The sequence below is a fragment of the Peromyscus maniculatus genome, chromosome 11 (genome assembly GCF_049852395.1).
Source record: "Peromyscus maniculatus bairdii isolate BWxNUB_F1_BW_parent chromosome 11, HU_Pman_BW_mat_3.1, whole genome shotgun sequence".
In the NCBI taxonomy this organism is placed as follows: Eukaryota; Metazoa; Chordata; class Mammalia; order Rodentia; family Cricetidae; genus Peromyscus; species Peromyscus maniculatus.
In genome coordinates, this window is record NC_134862.1 from 67,813,254 (window position 1) to 67,835,779 (window position 22,526).

Here is a 22,526-nt window from a genome sequence, read left to right on the forward strand (position 1 = left end):
TTTTTTATTGGGTTTGGATGAGCTTTCAGAGCCTCATGTTCCTCTTCTGATTACTCTGTTTAGAGAAATGCAAGCAAAGCGAAGAGCAGGTATCCTCTACAGACTGAGGCACTCTTCAAGGCAGCTGCTAAAGGAAGGCAAGCTCTAGCTGCTGGGCTGGGGCTGTGGGGCTGCTGCTGGGAAGCTTCAGATTTGAGTTGTTATCCCCCTTAATCAAAGACCTAATACTCAAATATGTGCCTGCACATGGAAAGGTAGAGCCAAAGAGATACATGAGTGGTTCAAAGCTGCTGGCCTGAAAGAACCCAGGCTGAGTTAGAAGAGCCCTATGGGGCATGTTGCTCTATTCTATCTGTGCATGTCTTCTAAAATGCACCTTGCTTTCTTGGTGGTACTCACCACTGGGTAGCACGTAGAATATGTCACCTGCAGGGTTGCTATGTCTCTCCACCTGAGCTTGCTTCAGAAGGCTTTTCATTCATAGATGGTGACTACTGTGACAATCTTCTATGTATGTGCAGTGTTTTAATAGATATCTACAAACACTTTCACAAATGTGTATTTTATTTAAGAGTCAAAAGAATTTTATACATCAAGCAAGGGAGATTTTTGTCTTCTTTCTGAGCTAAATAACTTTATGGGGCCAGGAAAAGAAAGGCATCATGTGGGCCTCAGTCTTCTTTCTCAAATGCACTAACAGCCTTCCAAGAGATGAAAGGATACTGGGAGTCCCAATTTAATCTAACCCCAAAGTCACAGTACAGGAAGATGCTCTGACCATAGGCTTAACAAAAAGAATTCTATAAAAGATTCTCTTAAATGAGTCACAAAGTTGAGGGATTCTTGGTAATTGTCTCATTTATGTGTGAGTAATGTGTTCCTTTTACTAAAATTGTCAAACTACGTTTTAATCCTCATCCAACCACGGTTTCCATCTTCAATCCATGATGCTCTTAACTTCTCTCTTAACTCATTCACTGAAAAATGATGAGTATGTACTGTATGCCATTCTCTGTATCACTGTCATAAGAACCCAACATTTGACAGTGACTACAATAAACATTTACTCCCAAGAGTTTCTAGTGGAGAAAGGAAGAGAGAAAAACATAAATACATACTAAATGAGGAAGCAATAGTTCTACTAAGAAATAGCGGCCAGGTAAAGGAATCAAGAGTGCTACATGGTAGGGGATGGGTAGTTAAAGACAGAAGGAGAACAATTGTGACTTTTAGTTAAACAATCAGAAAGACAATACTTGGAGGGAAATGCAAGCCACTCCAAAAACACCCAATTTTCCTCTGGAGATATGAAGATCTTGGAGGTTACTTTTTATTGTCAACTTGACGCAACCCAGATGCACCTTGGGAAGGGACCCTCAATAGAAGAACTGTTTCCATCATGTCAGCCTATGGCCATGTCTGTAAAAGACTGTCTTGATCAATGATTGATGTGGGAGGGCCCAGCCCACTGTGGGTGGCATCATCCTTAGACAGGTGGGCTTGGGCTATATAACAAAGACAGCTGAACATGAGCCAGAGAACAAGCCAGTAAGCAGTGTTTCTCCTTTATGGCTTCTACTTTAGTTGCTGTTTGAGCTCCTTCTTTGATATCCCTCAATGATGGGCTATGGCCTGGAAGTGTGAGCAAAATAGACCCTCTCCCCTCTAAGCTGCTTCCAGTTATGGTGTTATCACAGCAATAGAATGCAAACTTAAACAAGGGTGGGGAGGATTATCTGTGAATCTGTTAGTATTTTAATAATATATTCCGGAGACTGCTTAAAACACATTGTTGGGTGGCAGATGCAGAAGTGAGACCAGCCAGGAAGTGTTGCACTAATAAAGATAATAATGATGGTTTGCACCAGGGTGGTAGAGGTGGTGAGAATAAGAGGGTTATTTTGTAGATGTATTAATATCATAATTAATATAGTAATAGGATTACTGAATGAATTGGATGTGACTGGTAACAGAAAGAGAAGACTTAAGGTAACATTAAGAATTTTGTCCTGAGCAACTAGATAAAAGAAACTGCCATGAACAGAAATAGGAAACTCTACAGAGAAATACCGTGAATTCTTGGATACCCTCTGAAACCCTACACACCTTACTTGTAGTTATTTTAACTTTCTTCCCACTTAACTCAAAGGTAATTGTATTATAATTCCCTCTACCTACCCCCTCTTTACTGTGGGTTCTTAGGTTCTCAACCATACCATCATCAAAGCTAATAACATTCCCAGGTCCTCTTGTCAAAAGTCTTCCCACAGACACCATTTTTTTTTCAGTCAGATCACCACCACTTGTGTTTTGGGAAGTGATTTTATTTTATTTGCTTTATTCTCTTTTTTATTTGTCAATTTATTGCTTCCCCTGAACTCTGCTGTTACCAGACTTTTTGAGATTTCAGGCAATGCAAAAACCTAAGGTTCTCTTGTCAACATTCAACTTGTTTATCCATTCTGCTGCATTTAACATTAGCCCCATGTATGATCCCCCAAACTCCCCTGCCTCTTTTTCTTATGAAGAATACCTCTCTAAAAACACTCTATATCTTCGCTCTGTTTTACTTTCTACCTTCTTCCTTTATATTGCTTTTTGCCTCCTTGGCCTTGTTCCCTCTCCTCTCCTCACTCACATTCCTTGCATGAGCTCATCTTCTATCTGCTGTCATTTACCATTCTGACTTTCTGTATCTCTCAGCATAAATCAATGTGTTCAGAACTTCCGATTTGTATTTCAAATTTTCTTGAACTCATTCTGAGCTCAAGCCAGTCTCTTCTGTAAGTCTGCTTCCTTTTCTTTACAGAGATTAATAGCATTAACTCTCTATGCACCTGGAAGTTGTATTGCTTCTTTCTGTCTGTATTTCTGATGTCCAGTCATGACCCTCATCATCTATCTCTTGAAATAGTCTTCTAACCCTTTCATGTGTTACATTTGTTTTTTTTCCCCATGAACTTTATATCTAATAATGTGTCACATCTGACTGTGTCATTTCTTAGTGGGGAAGTGTGTGAGATTCTACTACATTTTTAGAGTAAAGTCTGTATCTCAAGACCCTTCCTAGAGTTGGAGAGATGGCTCAGCGGTTAGGAGCACTGGCTGCTCTTCCAGAAGTCCTGAGTTCAGTTCCCAGCATGGTGGCTCACAGCCATCCCTAATGAAATCTGGTGGCCTCTTCTGGCCTGCATATATACAGACAGAACATTGTGTCCACCATATATAAATATTTAGAAACAAAACAAAAACCTTCCTAACTTGGCCCATCTCTTTGGTTGTGCATGGGCCTCCATATGTACAGAGTCTAGTAAATCTATGAATATCTCACACATTTTCAGCCCCTCGTGCTTCCCACTCCTATTCTTTTGCTGCCTATGGGCTTTACGCTTTGCCTCCTACTGGAGAAAATGCCATATCCTTCCAAGCTCCTTGCAAGTGGCAATTGCTAAGAACCCTTCCCCAAGAACCTGCCTGTGGCTTGATCTACAACTACAATGACTTTTCCCCCTACTCTGGGGAACCTTGGACATACTGCTGCATGAGGGTGAGTAGTGATTCTGAGTAGGTAGGGTCTTGACTTGTTTATCCTTATGTCCTTAGGGTCTAATACCCTACACAGACAATACATTTCCCTTGAGTAGTTAGTGCTCCTTATTTAAAGTTTATTCTGGAGTTACTTGACTTGAACAGATTTCTGCTTGATTCTAGGCAGAAATAAGAATTTAGAAGTGAAAGAGAAGAGAAATAACAAATACTGGGCACTCTCTCTCTACTAGTTGCCTCTTCTTCAATCCTATGGGCATCAGCTCTTCTGAAGGGGAGAGTTATAGTTTAGTGGTCACTAAGCATCTGCTATATCAAGGTTTGTAACTGAAAATATGAGAATAACTAAAATAGTTTTCAGATCTGTTCCTTCCAGAAGCCTCACTAAAATGATAGTAAAGGAATAACAAAGTACAAACTCTCGAGGAAAAAGGGAACTACAAAGATATTGGAAGATGATAATGAACTTAACATTTAGGAAACTGGAAAAGAAACGGATAGTTAATAACAGGTTCAAGAAAGCAGAAAGATAAACGTTCAGGATTCTCTGAGTCCCAGAAAGTTCAGGTGCCTGCAAAAGCAGGAAAATGCATGTGCATGCTCATAGCCTGTTGAAGCAGGGGCATTCATGTGTGAGGTCACATGTATATGCGATGGTGCCTGAGCTAACTGCCTCCTTTTAATAGGAACTCTGCACTGGGCTACGTCAAGTAAGCAAACTTAGTAAAAGAAGAAGTAAACTTCGAGTGTAGTGCAGAGGAAATTAATGAGAAACAGGAAAACAAAAAAAAAAAAAAAACCTGATAGGGAAGGGAGAGAGGTAGAGGTCAGGGATCAAGGGACAAGGCATCAGTAGTCTCCCAAACCAGCCTGGGAATACTAACAACTTTTCAAACTTGGTCCATGTATTTCTTCTATAAAATTAAAATTAGTCAAAATGTGAGAAATAAGTATAGCTAATATGGTTGAAGCTGTGATTGAAATACGTTTGTTAGATTTGAAATATGTATTCTTTGTACTACAAGCACTATTTATTGCAACTTGGAAACATACATTAACAGCTTAGGAGTGCCATCTTTTTTTCTTTTTTTCTATTTTTTGTCTTCACTTCATTGCTGGGTTAGTCAAAAGAGAAGTTACATAAACACATGTATAACTATATGGAATTTATATATTTAAAATAATTTATATATTAAAAATAAAGTATGAGAAACTTAATAGGCTTCATAGTAGGACTTATTTATTATAATAAATATTTAATAAAATGTCCAACATAAAGATGTCTATTTTATTAGGGTGAGCTAGAAAGTCAGTTACATGAATTTTCTGGAAAAACATAATATGATCATTAAATTAAAGGGTTATGCCAATTACAAATGATAGTAAATTTTGAAATGATCAATATGTCCTAGGATAATTTCAATGACTGTGTTTGTGTCTTGGTGAGAATTCATTTACTAGATGTTTTAAGGCACAACTCTTCACATAGCAAAGTCCCAGTGGAAACAAGAGAAGACAGAGCTATTTGTAGATAGACGGTCCTTACTGTTAATTCTTCAAACATCAGAATAATCTTTCAGAAGCAGCAAAACACTATGGAAGGTAAAAAAAAAAAAAAAGACGGCATTTCTGTTGATGACCATTTGACAGATGAGGACTGTCAATCATCTGCTAATCTAGTGGTTCTGACCCTTCCTAATGCTGCGACCCTTTAACACAGTTCCTTGTGTTATGGTGACCCCCAACCATAACATTATTTTCGCTGCTGCTTCACAACTGTAATTTTGTACTGTTGTGAATGATAATGTAAGTATCCAGAGTGCAGGATACATGATATGCCACCCCTAAAGGTCATGACTCATAGGTTAAGAACCAGTGTGTTAATCTGTAACTCTGGTTTAGAAGTTGAAGGGCAATGGAGGAAAAGTATAGAGTACATTAGACAAAGGGTGGAATGAGAGGCAAAAAGCAGGAAAATCCATGCTGCAAAGAGTATGAGCTGAGTGAGAAAGTGGCCCACCCAAGAGGCCCAGGGACAAAAGGAGCCAAACACAGCCCAATAGAAAGCCCACCAGGTTGGCAGAGCATGGCTCTGGGAGAGTTTTAGACAAGCGTAAACTCTCATGCGTGTTGTTAATCTAAATGAGGTTTTACAATTTGCAAGGTTGTGCTTTTAATGTTTTACTCTTTAAAAGGCAGAGAGAAAACAACAACAACAATGGTTTTAGCTTTCAAAGTGAAAAACCTAGTCCTAATTAACGGTTGGAGTCTGATTTTTGGAGATTCCAGCTGGGGACTCTGAAGTTGAGCCCTGAACCGAATGGGACTCGGGACAAGCCCAAAGACATGCCTGGATTTTCAGGCTGGTGCAGATATTGCACAAAACTGGCATAGAAACTCACAAACAAATCTCTTGAGGGGATTGGAATTTGGCAGCTAGTAAGCCTGGAAGACAGCTCCAGCTTAAGCTAATTTCCAATTCCTCTCTGGATTTTAACACGTCTAACACATCTTTAGATTTAGAGCTGCGAGGATCTACAGTATTCCAACCAGAAAGTAGTGGCTGTCGCCGGCTTCTAGGACACTGCCTTCCCAATCCAGACGATCATTTTATAATTCCCTCCCTCGTGTAGAGTCTAACAGACTTAGCAACAATTCAAACGAAGCCCAGAGGATGTGTCTTCAGAGAAAGGGGAATGATTAGTGTATCTGGTTTTGAACAGCCAAAAAAATGGCAAAGAGAAATTTTAATTGCTGGTTATTACTTAAATAACAACATATAAATAAAGGGGAAATACGAGATGTTAACTTAATCATCATGCAGTGTGGCTGTCCTAAAATTGGAGTAAAGCACCTGATCTTGTATCATAAATACAATTTATTTTTCTCTTTTTAATGAGGAATTCATCAAGACAGACTCCAGTGAGATCGCTCTATGAAAGATCAGGAGCAATTCCATGCGTCCTTTTCTAAGTCCCTAATGGGCTGTTTTAATACTAAAAAGTCTTTGGCATTTGTTAAGAGTAATTTGTGCTCCTGGTGATGAAAAGCACATTACTAAAGAACAGTAATAGGGATAAATCTTAGAGATAGGAACGCTTGAGATAGGGGAAACAGTTGAACAGGTTTCTCTACAAAGCCCAGGGAAATAGAAACGAGAGATTTTGGACTATAGAAGTGTACTTAGCATTGATATATCTTCCAAGCTACCACAGTTCTACTTTTATTTTTCTACACTGTACCAGAGGACCTTAGATCTGAGTGTACACGTTCCCTGGGGTGTTTGGTAGGAGTAAATTCTAGACCTTGGCCCCAGTCTTTCTGAACAAGGCTTCCTGAGACACTAATAAGCTCCCAGCTAAGGCTGCTGCCAACACATTCCCTGTGCTTCTTGGAGTCCTTCATCTAGATAAATGAGTCTCAACCTTCCTAATGCTGCAAATTTTGCTACTGTTTGAATCTTAATGTAAGTATCTGATATGCAGAATATCTGATATTCGACCCCTAAAGGGGCCTTGACCCACAGGTTGAGAACTACTAATCTAGAGAGAAAACTCTCTTCTTGCTCTCCTAGTAGTGAGTCTAAGCCTGCTCCCACTTCTGCTGCCTTAAGGAGTGTGGGTCCCCCACTGCAGCTTGGCACTCAACCTTTTAGAACAGAGTCTTTACATTTATAATGACACTGACAAGGAGGGTTCAGCTACCCACAGTGGAGCCTCGCATGCTCAAACAGGGAGAACTGGCGCACACACACACACACACACACACACACACACACACACACACACACACACACACACGAACGCATGCACCCACATGCACATGCCTCATCTGATCCTAGAAAACAGGAAGACAGCAGTCTAACAAGGCACATAACCTTTCTAGCAAAAGAGCCCACAGGATGGAAAAGCCCATGATTCATCTCAGACAGGCTAACCTGTTTTTCCCCTTCTCCTTCCTCCAAGGGTCTCTTTTCTGTGTCTATATAAAGGTATTGTGTTCTCCCAAATAAAACACAGCCCCCAAACCTGTGCTCATTAGTCAAATTGCAGCTACTTTCTACCTATCATGGTAGCATATCTTCTTATGCTTCCTTCCTAAGCAAGGGAAAAAAAATAGTGCAATAAAAATTCTGTTTTCCTGCCACTCTTGTCTTCCGTGTGGACTGTACATTGGCCCATGTGTCCCATGGAGTTAAAGCACCGCACAGTCCTTAAGAGTGATCAAGAAGCCCAAATACCAGGCACAGCTAACAGGAGCACCGTCTGGAATATAAATAATAAAAGAGAAGAAGAGCGAAGTCCAAGACAACCGGGGAGAAAGAATTTGAGGAACGGGGTGGCAGATGGGATGAATTAGTGATGGAAGCATTGTTAGTATTCACTACTAAAGATGCAAAAGCAGTACCACCTTCCACCTACATTGCAGGAATGCAGCCACTCCAATTTTTTGTTTGTCCCCAGGGTCTTGTTTTTCCACTCCTAATTCCCTCTTACATAAATTCCTATAGAGAATACATTTAGGGTAGTGACAGGTAAAAATATCTCACTGGCTATTTAAAAAAATCAAAACAAAACAAAACACAGATATAGTTACATTTAAGGCACAGAGTGCTAGATTTACAGAGGAATGGAATACCAAGCCATCTTTGGTGTTTGAAACAGGAGAAAATAATTCACCCTGTCAAAAAGAGGAGAAATATAGGCCTTTAAAACTCTGGAAAGACTAGCATGCCTTTTAAACACTTCTCTTTATAACCTTGTATAAAGGTTAACACTTCCAGCTTGTTCCTGGACAGATGTGCTTTAAAAGTTCACTCAGTATTTATGTCCATTATTTCTGTTCTTTTAGGCTCTCATGGGGGATGACTATTAATTTTTCTCTACGTGGAATATTTAATGAATGAAAGTATTTATTGCATTAGTCGTTTTTCCCCTCAGTCTAAGCTTAAAGATAACCCACTCATTTGGATTTTCCCTCAAAGGTATCGATAGCTAGATATTTTTTAAGCCATTCTTGTTACCCTTGATATGATCTGTATTTTCTGATGGTTCTGGCAGCCACACCTAAAGAGGAACTAGAATCAGACCAGTGGTAAGAAAACGATAAAATAAGATTCACAGTTCTCTGCTTTCACTCACACTTACTTGAGTGGTTTCTTTAAGAATAGAGGTATCCTGCTCTCTACCCCAAGATAAACCATAGTATTTTGGGAGAAGGATTTGTTTTTGTTGTTTTAAGACAACTATTATTTTCAAGAAATCCAGCCCTTTCTGGCTTTTAAGTATTGTAGTCTGGACACTTTCTGCCAATGTTTTTGAGTTATAATCCTGACCTTTTTCTACTGTATTTTGAGTGATTTCTTCATTTGTTCAAAACTCCCAGAAGATACATCCTTTTATTCTAAGATGTAAGCTAAATACATCTACCATCATATGCTCATGAATGACATAGTCTGACCCTACTTCCTGCATATAACTGGTAGAAGTACCTGGGGTATTTTGTCAAAAACAAATTCTTGGATAGCATGCCAAAACTGATATTAACAAAAAGAAGCAGAACCCTAGAGTCTCCATTTTAAAACAATTATTCCCATGTAATCTTAAGTATGCTTTTAAAGGAGCTCCCAAAAGAATCCATTGCCTAGGAAGTATCTGGAGAGGAGACATAGCTACACATCCTGCCTGTTGCACTGTGTGCCCCCCTGCATCCCCCCCCAACTTCAGCACAATTTCCAGTGGTGATGCTACAGCATACTTCTTAGACTGAAACAACATATCTGCTAATTTGAAGAAATGGCTTTTTTGTCTTTCTCTGACCAATCATTTTGTCATGGAATATGATGACATCAGTCAAGGAGACCATGTTACCTGTAAATACAGGATTTGAACTTGGAGAAATTTGTTCTAGAACATTTTGTAGTCAGAAAATCAAACCTGCAGATGTGTAGGTATTTTTGGTCAGTCCCTCTTTCCCTTTTAAAGTGGTGTACACCATCAGGCTTTCCTTCCACTCTTCTGATAGCCTCTCATTCCTTAAGTGTATTACCCCAGAATCTTAGTAACTATAAGGTCCAAAGAGGCTTATTAAGCAATCTTTGGCCTAACTTTCTTCATCCTGGCTAGATTTCTCCCATCTCAATATTTAAGTGTTTGGGATATAGGTGTTACCACCTTATGAGAATAATAGTTGGAAAAGACACAAATGTCATACTAAATAACAGAAGCTGGTCAGTGCTAGCAATTAATGAAGCTTGGTCAGTCCTTATCGTATATTCAGTGTTAACTAATAAACACACAGCAGGTACATGTGCATTCTTTTTCATGTTCCAGCTCCTCTCTCATGGTATCATAGACTGAGTTTTCTTTTGTAGGTCAATGCCAGGATAGAAACTTTAAATAAAAACTATCGCTCTCTTTGGACTTATGACATGGAAGGATCTACAAGTTGCCACACATAACCCACTTACAAATAAGAAGTCAAGAAGAACCAAGAGGGCCTCAACCTCTGCAGGAGACCATATAAGAGAAGGGCTGGTGGCTGCAATGGGGACCCAAATCTATGTATGTAATAGGCAAAATGTACCCCAAAAGTAGCTTTGCTGTTACTCTTGAGTGATTCTGCTGAGGTAAGCCCCAATATACATTTGCAAAGATGTGTCTCCATTGTTCTTTTTAATCTTGATTCTGACAATTATTAGATATAAATTTTATCTGCCTAATTTAAAAGCTGTGGAAACTTAAATCTAGAGAAGTTAATGAAATTTCCCAAGAAAATCGGTAATAAAGACCAGAGCCAAGCTTGCCTCTGCAGCCCCCAAAGCCCCTTTCTCCTATGCCATGCATCTTTTCCCAGTTACAGAGTCTTCCGATTCCACTCCTGATGGAGCTTTCCTCTATCACTTCCCCTTCTGCTCCGGCCCAGCCTTCTCTTTCTCTGGGCTGTCTCCCAGAGGACTGATTCAATCTTTTCCAATTTAAGACTCCCAAGTGGTGGCTCTACCTCCATTCCCCCACTCCCTTCTTCAGAAAAGCACTGAATAATACCAGGTCAGTGTATAGAAAAGACAATGTGAAAATGAGCAGAGCACACTCCTATGGACTTGGGGACTTGGAGATGGCTTGAAGCTTAGACCTACTACCTACACATGAAATAACTAGCTAAGTGGCATGGTGGGTATTTACAAGGGCAAGAATAAAAATTTATAGAAGAAAGGCCAGTTAAGGTTCAGAGAGATGTTTTGAGACACCAAACAACTTTCAAAGGCTTTAGAATACCCCCAAGAACATTAATTTAGCACAGTTACCCATAGTTACCTGTAGTATCATTCCTTAGGGAATATCATGACTAACATCATTTGGCAGCTTACACAATTCCATACCATTGTTCATTTCACCCAAAAGAGAGTTGGACAGGTGCAGTGCATAGCTAACAGGTGTGGTCAGAATTTACACTTAATTTTCGTGTGTGTGTGTGTGTGTGTGTGTGTGTGTGTGTGTGTGTTGCCCTGATACACATGCTAAGGTCAAAGGACAATCTATGGTGTAGATTCTTGCCTTCCCCTGACTTGAGGCAGGGTCTCTTTGCTGTTCACAATTGTACAAATCAGGAGAGAAGACCCATGTGCCTCCAGAGAGTCTTATTCCTCTGCCTCTCATTACCATAGGGGTACTGGAATTCCTAACATGTGCTTTCATGCCCAGCTTTATATGGATTCTGGGATTGGAACTGTATCCTCACATTTACATGACAAATACTTACCCAATGAATCATCTCCTCAGCCCCACATGTAATTATTCAAAATAAAAACAAAACAAAACAGAAGTATAACTCTACAGAAGCAGCAAAGATTTCAAGATCAGACATTATTCTAGTCTGGAAAATGAAGAACAGGATGACTTTACACAGATACACAGGTCACAGCCAATGCAAAGCCAAGGGACCAGTCAAGTTTAGTCCGTTGAAATCAAGTTAAATTCATTAAGTCAAGTTTAAAGAAGGACATGAATAAATTCTGTGGGAAAGTAATATGTAAGTATGGGTCCTTATCCGCATATGCATTCCTAGAGAGCTGTTCATTTAAGTCACAGGTTCTCAACCTGTAGGTCACTACCCCTTTGGAGGTATGAATGACCCTCTCACAGGAGATGCATATCAGATGTTAACATGACAAATCATAACAGTAGCAAAATTACAGTTATGAAGTAGCAATGAAATAATTTTATGGTTGGGGTCACAATAACATAAGGTACTCTATTAAAGGGTCACACCACTAAAGAGGTTGAGAATCACTGATTTAAGTGGACCTAAGATTGTAAACTCAGGCAGAACTGAAAAAATAGCCCTTTATGAAAGAAAAAGAAAGAAGTGGGTAAAAGAATAATGAGGAAAAGAGATGCGGAGGGAGAGGGATGAAAGTAAAGGGAGATGGAAGGAGGGATGGGATTTGTTTGAAACATATTTATATTACCTGATATCACAAAATTCAAGGGTGGAATGAAGGCTCACTTCAATTTATTACTTTACAGTGTGAGGAAAACCATTTTTGTCATTCTGTTTCTCTCTTTCTCGCCCCAGACCACCCATTTCCCTCTCCATCCTCTCTTTATACTACACGGAATTTTATGGAGCAAGAATTTGACAGAATAAACATTATTTTCCTACACAGTTATCATGGAATATTTGTATGGAGTGACCTTACAAGCAGTAAATAAATGGATTCATATTTTCAACCAATAAATTGAATTCCATCTACTCCAGACATTGTGTTGAGTAGCTAATGCTCAACAATGCAGAAAACAGTGTTTTCAACTTTTAGGTAGCCACAATGTGCAAGACTCCCAGGAAACCAACCTTTCTCCTAAGGTGATAAGTGGTAGAAAGAGGTATCAGAGCAGTTACATACCTTATCTGGGGTGGGAGGTGGGCTGATAAGTAGGTGCTGGGTATTAAATAACCCAAGGAAAAGAAGTTCCTGGGAAACACACTGAAGGATCTGCATTAGTTAGCATGATGTACAGGCTCATCACATTGGTACTGTTGACATGTAGGGCCTCGCTGTATTCCCCCGTGGCCTGTCCTAGGCACAATGGCAAGGTTAACAGCATCCTGGGCTTCTACGCATTAGATACCAGTAGCTCCCTCCAACAACCTAAACTGTCTTTGGACATTGCCAAACGGTGAGGTGTGGGGTATAAAATTGATCTCGGTTTAAAATCACTGATTTAGGGAAACATAAGCTGGGTCAGGAATGCAGCTAAAATATATAGGAAAGTACCAGGTATGAAATAAGATGGGACGATACTGTTATATTTAAAGATGAAAAGTGGAGATTTTTGTTTATTTGGTTGGTTGGTTGGTTGGATTTTGTGTGTGTGTGTGTGTGTGTGTGTGTGTGTGTGTGTGTGTGAGAGAGAGAGAGAGAGAGAGAGAGAGAGAGAGAGAGAGAGAGAGAGACTCTCTATGTAGTCCTGACTGTCCTAGAGCTCCCTATGTAGATCAAGCTATTCTTGAACTCACAGAGACCCTCCAGCTTTTACCTTCCAAGTACTGGCACAAGGCCCGTGCCACCACACCAGGCATGGGCAGAGTTTATTACGTGTATTCCATCACCCATGGCTTCTCATTTATCTTCACAACTACTTTACAATAGATGTTACGAGAAAACTAGTTTGAAAAATCCTATTAGGCCTCAGTTGAGGGTAGTGAGGCACAAAGGCAGCAGCATTTGTCCAGAGTCACCCAGCAAGTGGAACAAATATCTAATCCCCAAAGTGAACCCAGAGTGCAAAGCCCATGCACATTTTAGGCATAAAGCTTTTCATGTCTGAGGTATAGAATTCACACAGGGACTAGAACAGACACGTGTCTGCAAGAGAAAGGCCTGTTGACTAGATACCTGCTCATTACAGACAGAAGTATGAAAATGATAGGGACTTCCTAGGATGGCTTAGGAAAAAGTGGACACTAGAAGAATACTGTAGTAGCGGTGTAGAATGAGAAGGCAGTTGTTGAGCACAGGTCTAGGAAGCAGGAGAACAATTAGGAATCTACTATATTAGCTCATTTGAGAAAACTGATTAGACTCCAGCTAAGAGGACAAGGGGAAGGTTCAAGAAGGCAAGTGACTCACAGAATGATCTGACAACAAGCTGATCTAATGACTGATTGGATACAATAGCCACTGTCCCTAAGTGATTTGTGATTTATACATCTCCGTGCCTCTCCATGGGAACGTCCTGTTTTCCTTTGCTTACCTTTTTCTCAGCTTCAGGGTTCATTTCTAATTATGTTACAATCATATGAACAGAATTTTCTCTAATTTAGGCTTTGCTCATTGAGCAAACATTAATGGGGTAGCTAACACATTGCAGACAATAACACCACCATAAGAATGCATTATGCATCAGGCACAGCACACAGGACTCTGTGAACAGTCAACAACATCCTGAAAATGCTTTGGTGTTCACTTGCTACTTCAGATCAAGACTCTGAAGTTCAAACTACTAGCTGACACAGAAATTAAATCTAGAGTTGCCTGATTTCTAAACGTTTAGAAATGAAATATAAAAACAAAAAACAATTTAGGTCAAGAAGGCCAAATGCATGAAGCAACTAGAGAAATAGAATTTGAAGATGAGTAAACTTGGGCTACAGATCTGCAGTGCACTTGCCTTCTACTGGAGATAGTGTGAATACAAGTCATAAGGAGATGGAGTGGCTTTGATAGCTTTGGTTGGTTGGTTGGTTGGTTGTTTTAGAGGAATTCCTGAAGGTGCCTCTTAAGAACGTGAGAAGCACAGAATGGTAGAGAATGGATGACAAGAGTACTGTGGAACAGGAGAGAGAAGTGATGGAAATAAGTTACTTTGTTGGCACTGATGCACTACAGGCTGGAGACAATGAGGCAATGGGATGAGGCTGCTGCTTTGAGTCACTAGGAGAAATAATGCAGGAGGCACACTTGTACAAGGCTGAGCGGCTCCATGGGGACAGTTCAGACTAATATTTAGTACTGGATTGAAAAATGGAATTCCATCTAGATTATGGGTCACAACATATTTAATTTCAGTACCGATTATACACTGTGCTTTGCAAAATTTCTCATCTAGCCGGCCCTCTGCTTCTTGACTCTGGGTCTATTTTCCCTCTATTTGCCTCTGATGCTAACATGTTTAGTTTTTTTCCAGTAAAGTGTTAAGAACTGGCCAAGCTGCATCAGGAACTGGCCAGTTGCACCACCTCTTCTTTCTTCCTGGTCCCCACCTCCCCTCTCTGTTTCTCTCACTGCTTGTGTCTCCAGGGACATTCTCCTTCCTCTCCTCTGCTGTCTCTCTTCCTTCCTATGGGTCCTGCTGACTCTGCTTTTCCCTCCTCTCTTTACATGGTCTTTCTTCTCTCTTGTCTTGGTTGAAAGAATAAAAACCAATGGCCAGTTTTCTAAGCTTCTCCTAAGCCAGAGAACCTGGAAATAAGAGTATAGACTATTCAGAGTAGTGTAGGGTAATCAGAATGTAAATAACCTATAGATTTACATCTGAGGCTGAGAAGTCTTAGTAAAGAGCTTGCTGTGTAAGCATAAGCACTTGAGTAGAGACAGATCCTAGCACCCATTAAAAAGCCATGTGTGGCTACATGCACCTGTAATCCAGGAGGCAAAGAGAGGTGGATCCCTGAAGCTGATTAGCCAGACAGTGTAATCAACTAACTTGAGGTTCAGTAAGAGACCCTGTCTCCAAAAATAATGTGGAAAGTTATTGAGGAAGACATCCAATATTACTCTCTGTCCTGCATCTGCATGTGTAGCCAGATGTGTGTGAGTACACACATATATCACCCGCAGCACACACACACATACACGCACACACATATGGGGGTGGGGAAGAGAATGTAATTATTTTGGGTAAAGAAAGCTTCAACATGGGGATGCCCAGACAAGTGATTTTCTAGCCTTCTCCCAGGGGTGTTAGGCTTCCACAGTGGCCTTCAGAATCCCTCTGATTGCTGACCCCCTGTGCACTTTGCAATACAGTGGGTGTAGAGTGGACCTAAGAAGATGCGGTCTACTGAGTCCCCAGGTGATGACAAAGCTATTCGTCAGGGGTCACACAGAATCACTGAACTGTCAACCAGAGGGTCTCTTCCAGTGCATGATGGCAGTGGGTGAGGGGAAGCAAGCAGGGAGAAGAGAGCGTTACTTCTCGTGGCATCCTCAAAGAGAATGTAGCTACCTAAGAAGCTCTGGCTAATAGGTCAATCTAGAGGGTATGCTGGGGTACAGGCCAGGCAGGGTAAAGGACAAGCGTGGAAAGCTCTGTATTGTAACCTTCTGGAAAGCACTGAAGCCAGCCCAGCCCCAAGCCCTGACATCCACCCTCGTACTTGTGATGATGCATAGAAACAGCAGAAGGGAACTCTCAGGATCCGTGTGATCTCTGTCCAGCTCCCTAAGCCCTCTGTCTGTTTATCTCCCTCTCTCCCTGGCCTCCTCTCTCCCCATCACCCCCTGCCCAGTAGATGATTCACTGCCTCCCCTTGCTTCCCCACCCCACCACCATCTGTTTTTCTAATGATGGCAGAAGATGAGCTGTTCTGTTGGCCCTGAACCACAACACAGCACACTCCACGCTAGCATGAGTCTTCCTGCATCCTCAGAATGCTGTTTTATGGGTATCTTTTCTCCACCAAGTTTTCTCTTTTCTCTTAAACCGCACCCTTTCCCTTTCCCTGGTCTCATGTGGATCCCAGTTTCCCAGAATTAGATCAAGAGACTCTGAGATACAGAATAGAAGATTAACACGAATGCCTGCATGTAGGTTGGGTGTGCTTGAAGGGATTGTTGGAAGTCAATGGCAGTTAAAGGCGCTCTCTTTAGTACACAACAAGGAGCCAAAAATATCTGGGCAGTGCTGCAAAGTGGCTTATTAACTTCCAAAGAGAGATTTGGATGAATAAATCTGCACTGACTTGTGGGGAGTGGAGAAAGCCCTGAGTGAGTGAAGTCCGGAGTGAATGTGTGCTGCTGATATGGCCACTAAGCCTTTCAGGGAAAACAAAGTATAAGTGTTAACTGTGTCTAGAAAATGTCCACCCTAGCTTTCTCTCCCCTGATCCCCTACAGAGGCTGCTCCTACTGAGATTAGCTAAACCTGTGCCCTTGATCCAAGTGTGTATCATAAACTCTGCCTCCTTGTTCAGTTGCAATAACCCCGCCTCTTCATTGAACCCTATATAGTAAACAAGCTGAGTTTCTCGGTGTCCTACAGCTTTTCCATCAGAGATCCTTACCCATCTGATGCCAACTTTTTTGTGCATCCATGTATCTGCCTGTCTGTCTTTCTTCATCCTTTCTCCACCTCAGTGAGGACCTTGCCTGGAGCTAGTCATGTTTAGATACTTGTATGACCTTGCAGTCGATGCAAAAGGGGGGAAGCCTTGTAAAAGGGACCCCAGGAAGAAGTAAACCACATGCTGACTGGAGTAATAACTGCTCTGTTATTCAAGTCTAGCTAATTGTGGCTGAACCCTCTAGATATTCTTGTTTTGTAAGGAAAAAAAGCTTTACACGAAGATTTTTATAATTATTTTAATTTGTAATATGTATATGTATGATATTATGTAAGTACATATGAATCTCAATTTTCATCCAAGCCTGGTGATTCCTGCCTACAAATAACCCTGGCATTCAGGAGGCTGAGGCAGAAGGGTTACCATAAGGTCTAGTCTGGGCTATTGTGGCTGGAGTATAATACTCTGTCTGCATAAATACATACACATACACAATCTCAACTTTAAATATTGACACACACACACACACCAAAGTTGTTTTAAGCACTGTGCTGGCTGAACAAAATTGTCTATAGTAAAATCCTTATTTAACTAATTCCAACCAAGGCCTAGTTACAGAATCCCAAAGCCATAAATAATTCTGGCTTGCCTTTTGAGTGACTGAAGATTTTACTAAAATAAAACTGAGTTCAGAAATCCTAACTTCTATAAGTTTGGGATTGGGAGGCAGCTACATTTAGGAAACTAAATGAGGAAAAGAGGGATCAGGAGGAACAGGGTCTTGCATTGGAGCGACTCACATTACTTGAAGCTCTCCACATGGCTTGGGGAAGTCAAACTCACATACCTCACATGACTGGATGCAGTAGACCAGGGAGGGATCTGGGTGCCACTGACGCCGGCCGGTACACACAATGCTCTAAAACAGAAATACAGGAAGCAGAGACATTAGGTCTATGGGAGAAACGGTCAGTTCCATGTTTGCCCCAGCAGTCAACTCTAGTGCTTTGAAGGCAGGAGTCTCTCTGTGTGCCTGGCCAGCACCTAGTCTGTCTTATGGAAGCCACTAACTCTGCTGGGTAGTGAGAAGGCAGAAATTCTCCAAGTGGGAACTTTGTGCCACCTTCCTCTTTCCCTAGGAGATCACACTTTTCAGAGGGCTGTAGGTATTATTTGAAAAGACAATCACAACACAATGAATATGATCTGTTCTTATGCAGAACACCAAAATTTTAAGTAATTTCTGAGAAAGTATTACATGGCTATGTCAGAAGAGCCATAACTTTTTTAAAAAAAATTGTTTTTAACAGAGAGTCTTATACCACAGCCAAGGCTAATCTGGAACACACTATGTAGCATAGACTGACTTTAAAATCACCACAGTAACCTGGCCTTGGCCTCCAAATGACTCCGATTATATGAACTGCCATACTCAACTTGTACCATGGGTTTTTCAGGTTAACACATATGGCTGTAGGAGAAGTCTTTAAATATAATTGAACACAATGAAAAGACCAGGAAAATAAGGTTCCAGGTCTTTCTGTGGATTGTATTAATGAATTAAAGTTATATTGATGTTAAAGGATTTTTGATTGAATCTTAAGTTCAAATTTTTAAGGCTCAAATTTAAAAGGGATAAAACTGTGAAATACTAATCTCATAAAAGCTACTAACTTGTTGTAAACTGTTAAAGACACTAATGACATGCCAGTTAATGATCAAATTATAAATGATCAAATTCTTTAATATGCTCAGAACTATGCTTATAGTTGTGCTAAGTACAAATGTAATTTATTTACAGAAACAAGCTTTAGCCGTCTGTGTATGTTGTCAAGGTTAAGCCTGAAGCAAGTAATTAAAAACAGGTAAACTTTTTATTTTTAATCAGGTATTCCACTTGGACTTGCTTTGAGTGTCATGACACTGATCACTGCCCCCAAGGACCCTGCCCAAAGTGGACACTGTTGGGTTGACTGCCCTACTCTGCCCCTTCAAGGTAGGCCAGAACCCCAAGTTTCTCTACCACAGAAAAGTCTCTCAGATCTTATGGGTCTGGCAGCTGAAGGCTGATGTTAAGCTGAGGGCAAACTATCTCTGTCCCCAACAAACCCATTGAAATCACCATGGAAGATTCCAGGCTGGCTGTCCAGGTAGAAAGTGAGTCTGTCATTTTAATAGAAACAGAAGCCACTCGGTCTATAATTCCCACTCAAATGTATTCTTTTCAAGCTCTGTGATGCCATTGATGGGGAGTCTTACCTTGGAGACCCTAGATTAACAGTCTAGCAGTCTTGCCCACTCCTACACCCAAGGCTACCCTACCCAGTTAGTCCCTTCATATCCAGAAAGTTTTCTTTCACCTTCAGAACAGTAAGGCCTTATAGTAACCTTGAGTGCAAAAGATGAACATGTTGCTTGCTGATTAGACAAATTTTAAAACTTTTTAAAAGCTTAAATTACCTGAGTCTCTTAAATGAAAAGGCTTTAAGGCTAAGACAAAATTACCTGTCAGCCTGAATTGATTTCATATGCAAAAACCAGACTTCGCTTTTCATAGAGCTACGGGGTCTCCTACTGAGATGGTGAAGTCATAGACAGGTTCACCTTGCTGGCAGGCCTCCTACTGTGACAGGTATACTCACACACAGGTTTCCCCTTTTTCCTAAAGTTGGTAGGCCTCCTGCCCCAAAAGACAAACTCACCGACAAGTGTCAATGGAAGCGAACTCAAGCTATCATGCTGGTGCTAGTGACTGAAAAATTGCCTTTTACTATTCTTTTATTTAAAAGAACGTGCTTTTCAATGACTGCTCTCCATAATCAACCACCTATGTCTCATGGTGAATGATTGGATTCTTCCAGATGAAAGGAAAACGAAAACTTTAAGGTTTATGTCCATTGCAGAGGTCTAAGGGAGTGAGTTAAGGTGTGTAAATGTAAGTTGTGAAGGTCTGAGGGAGTGATGTAAGGTATGTGAAAAATGAGACTTAAAGATGACACATATGATGTGAAGACTTCAAAACTTCGGGGTCATAAACCTCATAAATGGAGGTCTGGTAAGCTATTAATCTAGCCTTGGTAAAGCAATGACTACTATTATTGTCACAGGCTCAAGATCGTAAATTTCCTTTGGTAGTTTTCTAAATATAGACTTAAAAGTGCTTCTCATGGTGCTAGAAATAGCTCTGTCCAATGTGCATCTGTACAATCCTCTGGACAGAGGAAAGAGTTTAGCTGTTTTTACCCCAGAACCATCTTTTGGACCCTCAAGCTCTCCTTGTTCTCTTTGCTGCCAGGGAACTTCTGTCCTTTGACAAATGAGTGTCTATAGTTGTATCATGTTAACTTCTCAGGCTTTGTTTTGTTGTAGCTCAAAGGCCAGAGTCTACCCCAGCTGTTTGCAGACACTTGATAACTACTCTTCTACAATGAGAATTTCAGTGCAGGTTATACTGATGCTAATGCCTTCTGTTCCTAGTCTATACCTTTCCCAGCAGATTCACTCATCTGACAGATACCATCCAGGAATCATCTGTGGCCCTGCAAACTGCTCCAAAATGAGCTCACCTTGCTAGCCCCAGGTGGTCCTGCAAAATCAGCAAGCCCCGGACTTGTTGAAAACTGATGTAAATCAGTCACTGATGTAAACCTGTTCAGTCAATGGGGTTGATCCCTGTCTCTTCAGGTTCCTGGGCCACCAAAATGTCCCTCTTCACATAACTCCCACTCCCACCCCCACCCCGCCTCTGTAAAGCAGCTACAGAAGAGACCAGTAGCAGCTTATTGTCAACAAAAGGCTGGGATGTTAGGTCTCAGGCAGTACATATACCCAGAAATAGCTCAAGCTGGACTATAGGATTTCTGGGGCTTAGATAGAGCCAGGGTTCCTCAGGAACTTGAAATGTATTCCCATCTATCAAAAGGAGTCATTTCCCTGCCTCTGGCAAAAGGGGACATATGTTTCTTCATGTACATATATATACCTGGGGCAGCTATCAGAGTATCAAGGTCTGTGCTAGCCTCCAGGTGCCCCCAGTCCCTAGTCACAAATACCCGTTATACATTTCCAAGTCCCTACACTTGGAAAGGTCTCCTGGCCCTTTTCACCTCTCCCAGGGGCCTGCACTATGCTAACCCCAAGGAACTCTGCTTGTTTTATAGTGGCAGGGTTTTGTCACTCTGTCCCCACTATTCAGTCCCTCTGTCCCCCCTTCCCTGACAGATAGCCCTGGCCAGCCCACTTTGCTTCTTACTCTTCCAGACGACCCTGGATATTTTCTTTCTCTTATCCATAATAAAAACCTCCCACTTAACCATGCAGTGGAGCTTTCTTTACTGAGCCCCTCACATTTTCCAACTTTACTACAAGAGAAATAAAAAGAACAAATCTTCCCATACAACTCAGTATTGCAATATGTACTCTAAGATGGTGACCTGGCTTCAGTTATCATTATAATAAAATGGAATTATCAAACTAATATAAAAAGTGGACAGGAGTGTTCCACCTACTGAAAGGTCTGAGTTAACTTTCCTACCATAAGCTGACCCATTGACATATAAAAAATCAGCAGACCCCATTAAAGTTTTCGTAGTGGAAATTTGCTATTTAAAGCATCATATTTGCTCATTGTCTCCAGTTAACAGTAGTGCAAAAATACAAAGGTGCTCTCTTGTAAAGCAGATGACACTTCCTTCATTCTTTCTCACAGTATCTGCTCTGGTCATTCACTCAGTTCAGACCAAATGTATAAAAAACTTGCTTATTACAAGCCATATGCCCAGCAAAAAGGGTATCTACTTGCAAAATGGTCAGCCTCTTTGAGAGAATGTCAGTTTTCCTACCTAAGAGATCTCAGCCTGGATAAGCTCTTGTAGCCCTGACAACCTGAACTTGCCAGAATATTATGAACAGACTGGATCACCCTCACTTATACCCTTCCCTAGATTTTATAAATTCAGGGATTTTGGTCTTTTCACATTCCCAAATTTTTACAATATATTATAAAAGAAACAAAAAAAGATAAAGGAATAGAATTTATCTTTATTTTCAAGTCTGTTCTTCCTAAGCCCATTCCTCTTATTATTCCCAATATATTTTGATAGTTTTGTATTTTCATGTAATTTTACTAGAAAATGATTTCATGATGGCAGATATAGAAGACATGAAAGGATGCAGACCCCCTCCCTCCTTCTGTTCCTCCAATTGTCCCCATTCTTCCTTCCCATTTCTAGCTATTTTTTCAACAGATGTATTCTGCACACACACATACATGCATGTGTGTATGTTATTTCCTCAGTGTTTGTAGAATTCTATAATCTTTACTTCATACTATACTTGTTAGTGCTGTTTTATGAATGGTTTTAACTGCACTCTGTTTATTTTCTAGTTGGGGGATGTTGCATTTTCTTGAATGCATAGTACTGTAAGAGACAAAGTTAACCTTTTAAGCCCTACTTGCTAAAGACAGGGCATTTCTCTAGAATGCTGGGAGCTGCAGTTCTTGGGAGGAATAATCAGCCACATGTTCACTCCTCTAAACAAGTTTGTTTGAACTAACTATCAGATGTGCTTGGTCACATGTAGGTGGGAGGTACATAGGCAGGAAATACTTCAGGATGTATATTTGACCCTGATTGGACCTGTTGGGAAATGAAGAGAATTATGTCTTTTTAAAAAGCCTCACAAAATGTGAC

General features: G+C 40.7%; 1 protein-coding gene across 2 annotated transcripts in view; it reads right to left on the bottom strand.

The window, feature by feature from the left end:
* The window catches only part of Pappa2 (pappalysin 2), a 255,185-nt gene that overhangs the window by 25,975 nt on the left and 206,684 nt on the right, over nucleotides 1–22,526 (bottom strand). For both annotated transcript variants that reach the window (XM_076547785.1, XM_042258387.2), the window contains exon 21: nucleotides 17,681–17,752. In XM_076547785.1, the coding sequence (XP_076403900.1) occupies nucleotides 17,681–17,752 (72 nt within the window). The remainder of the gene's footprint in view (nucleotides 1–17,680; nucleotides 17,753–22,526) is intronic.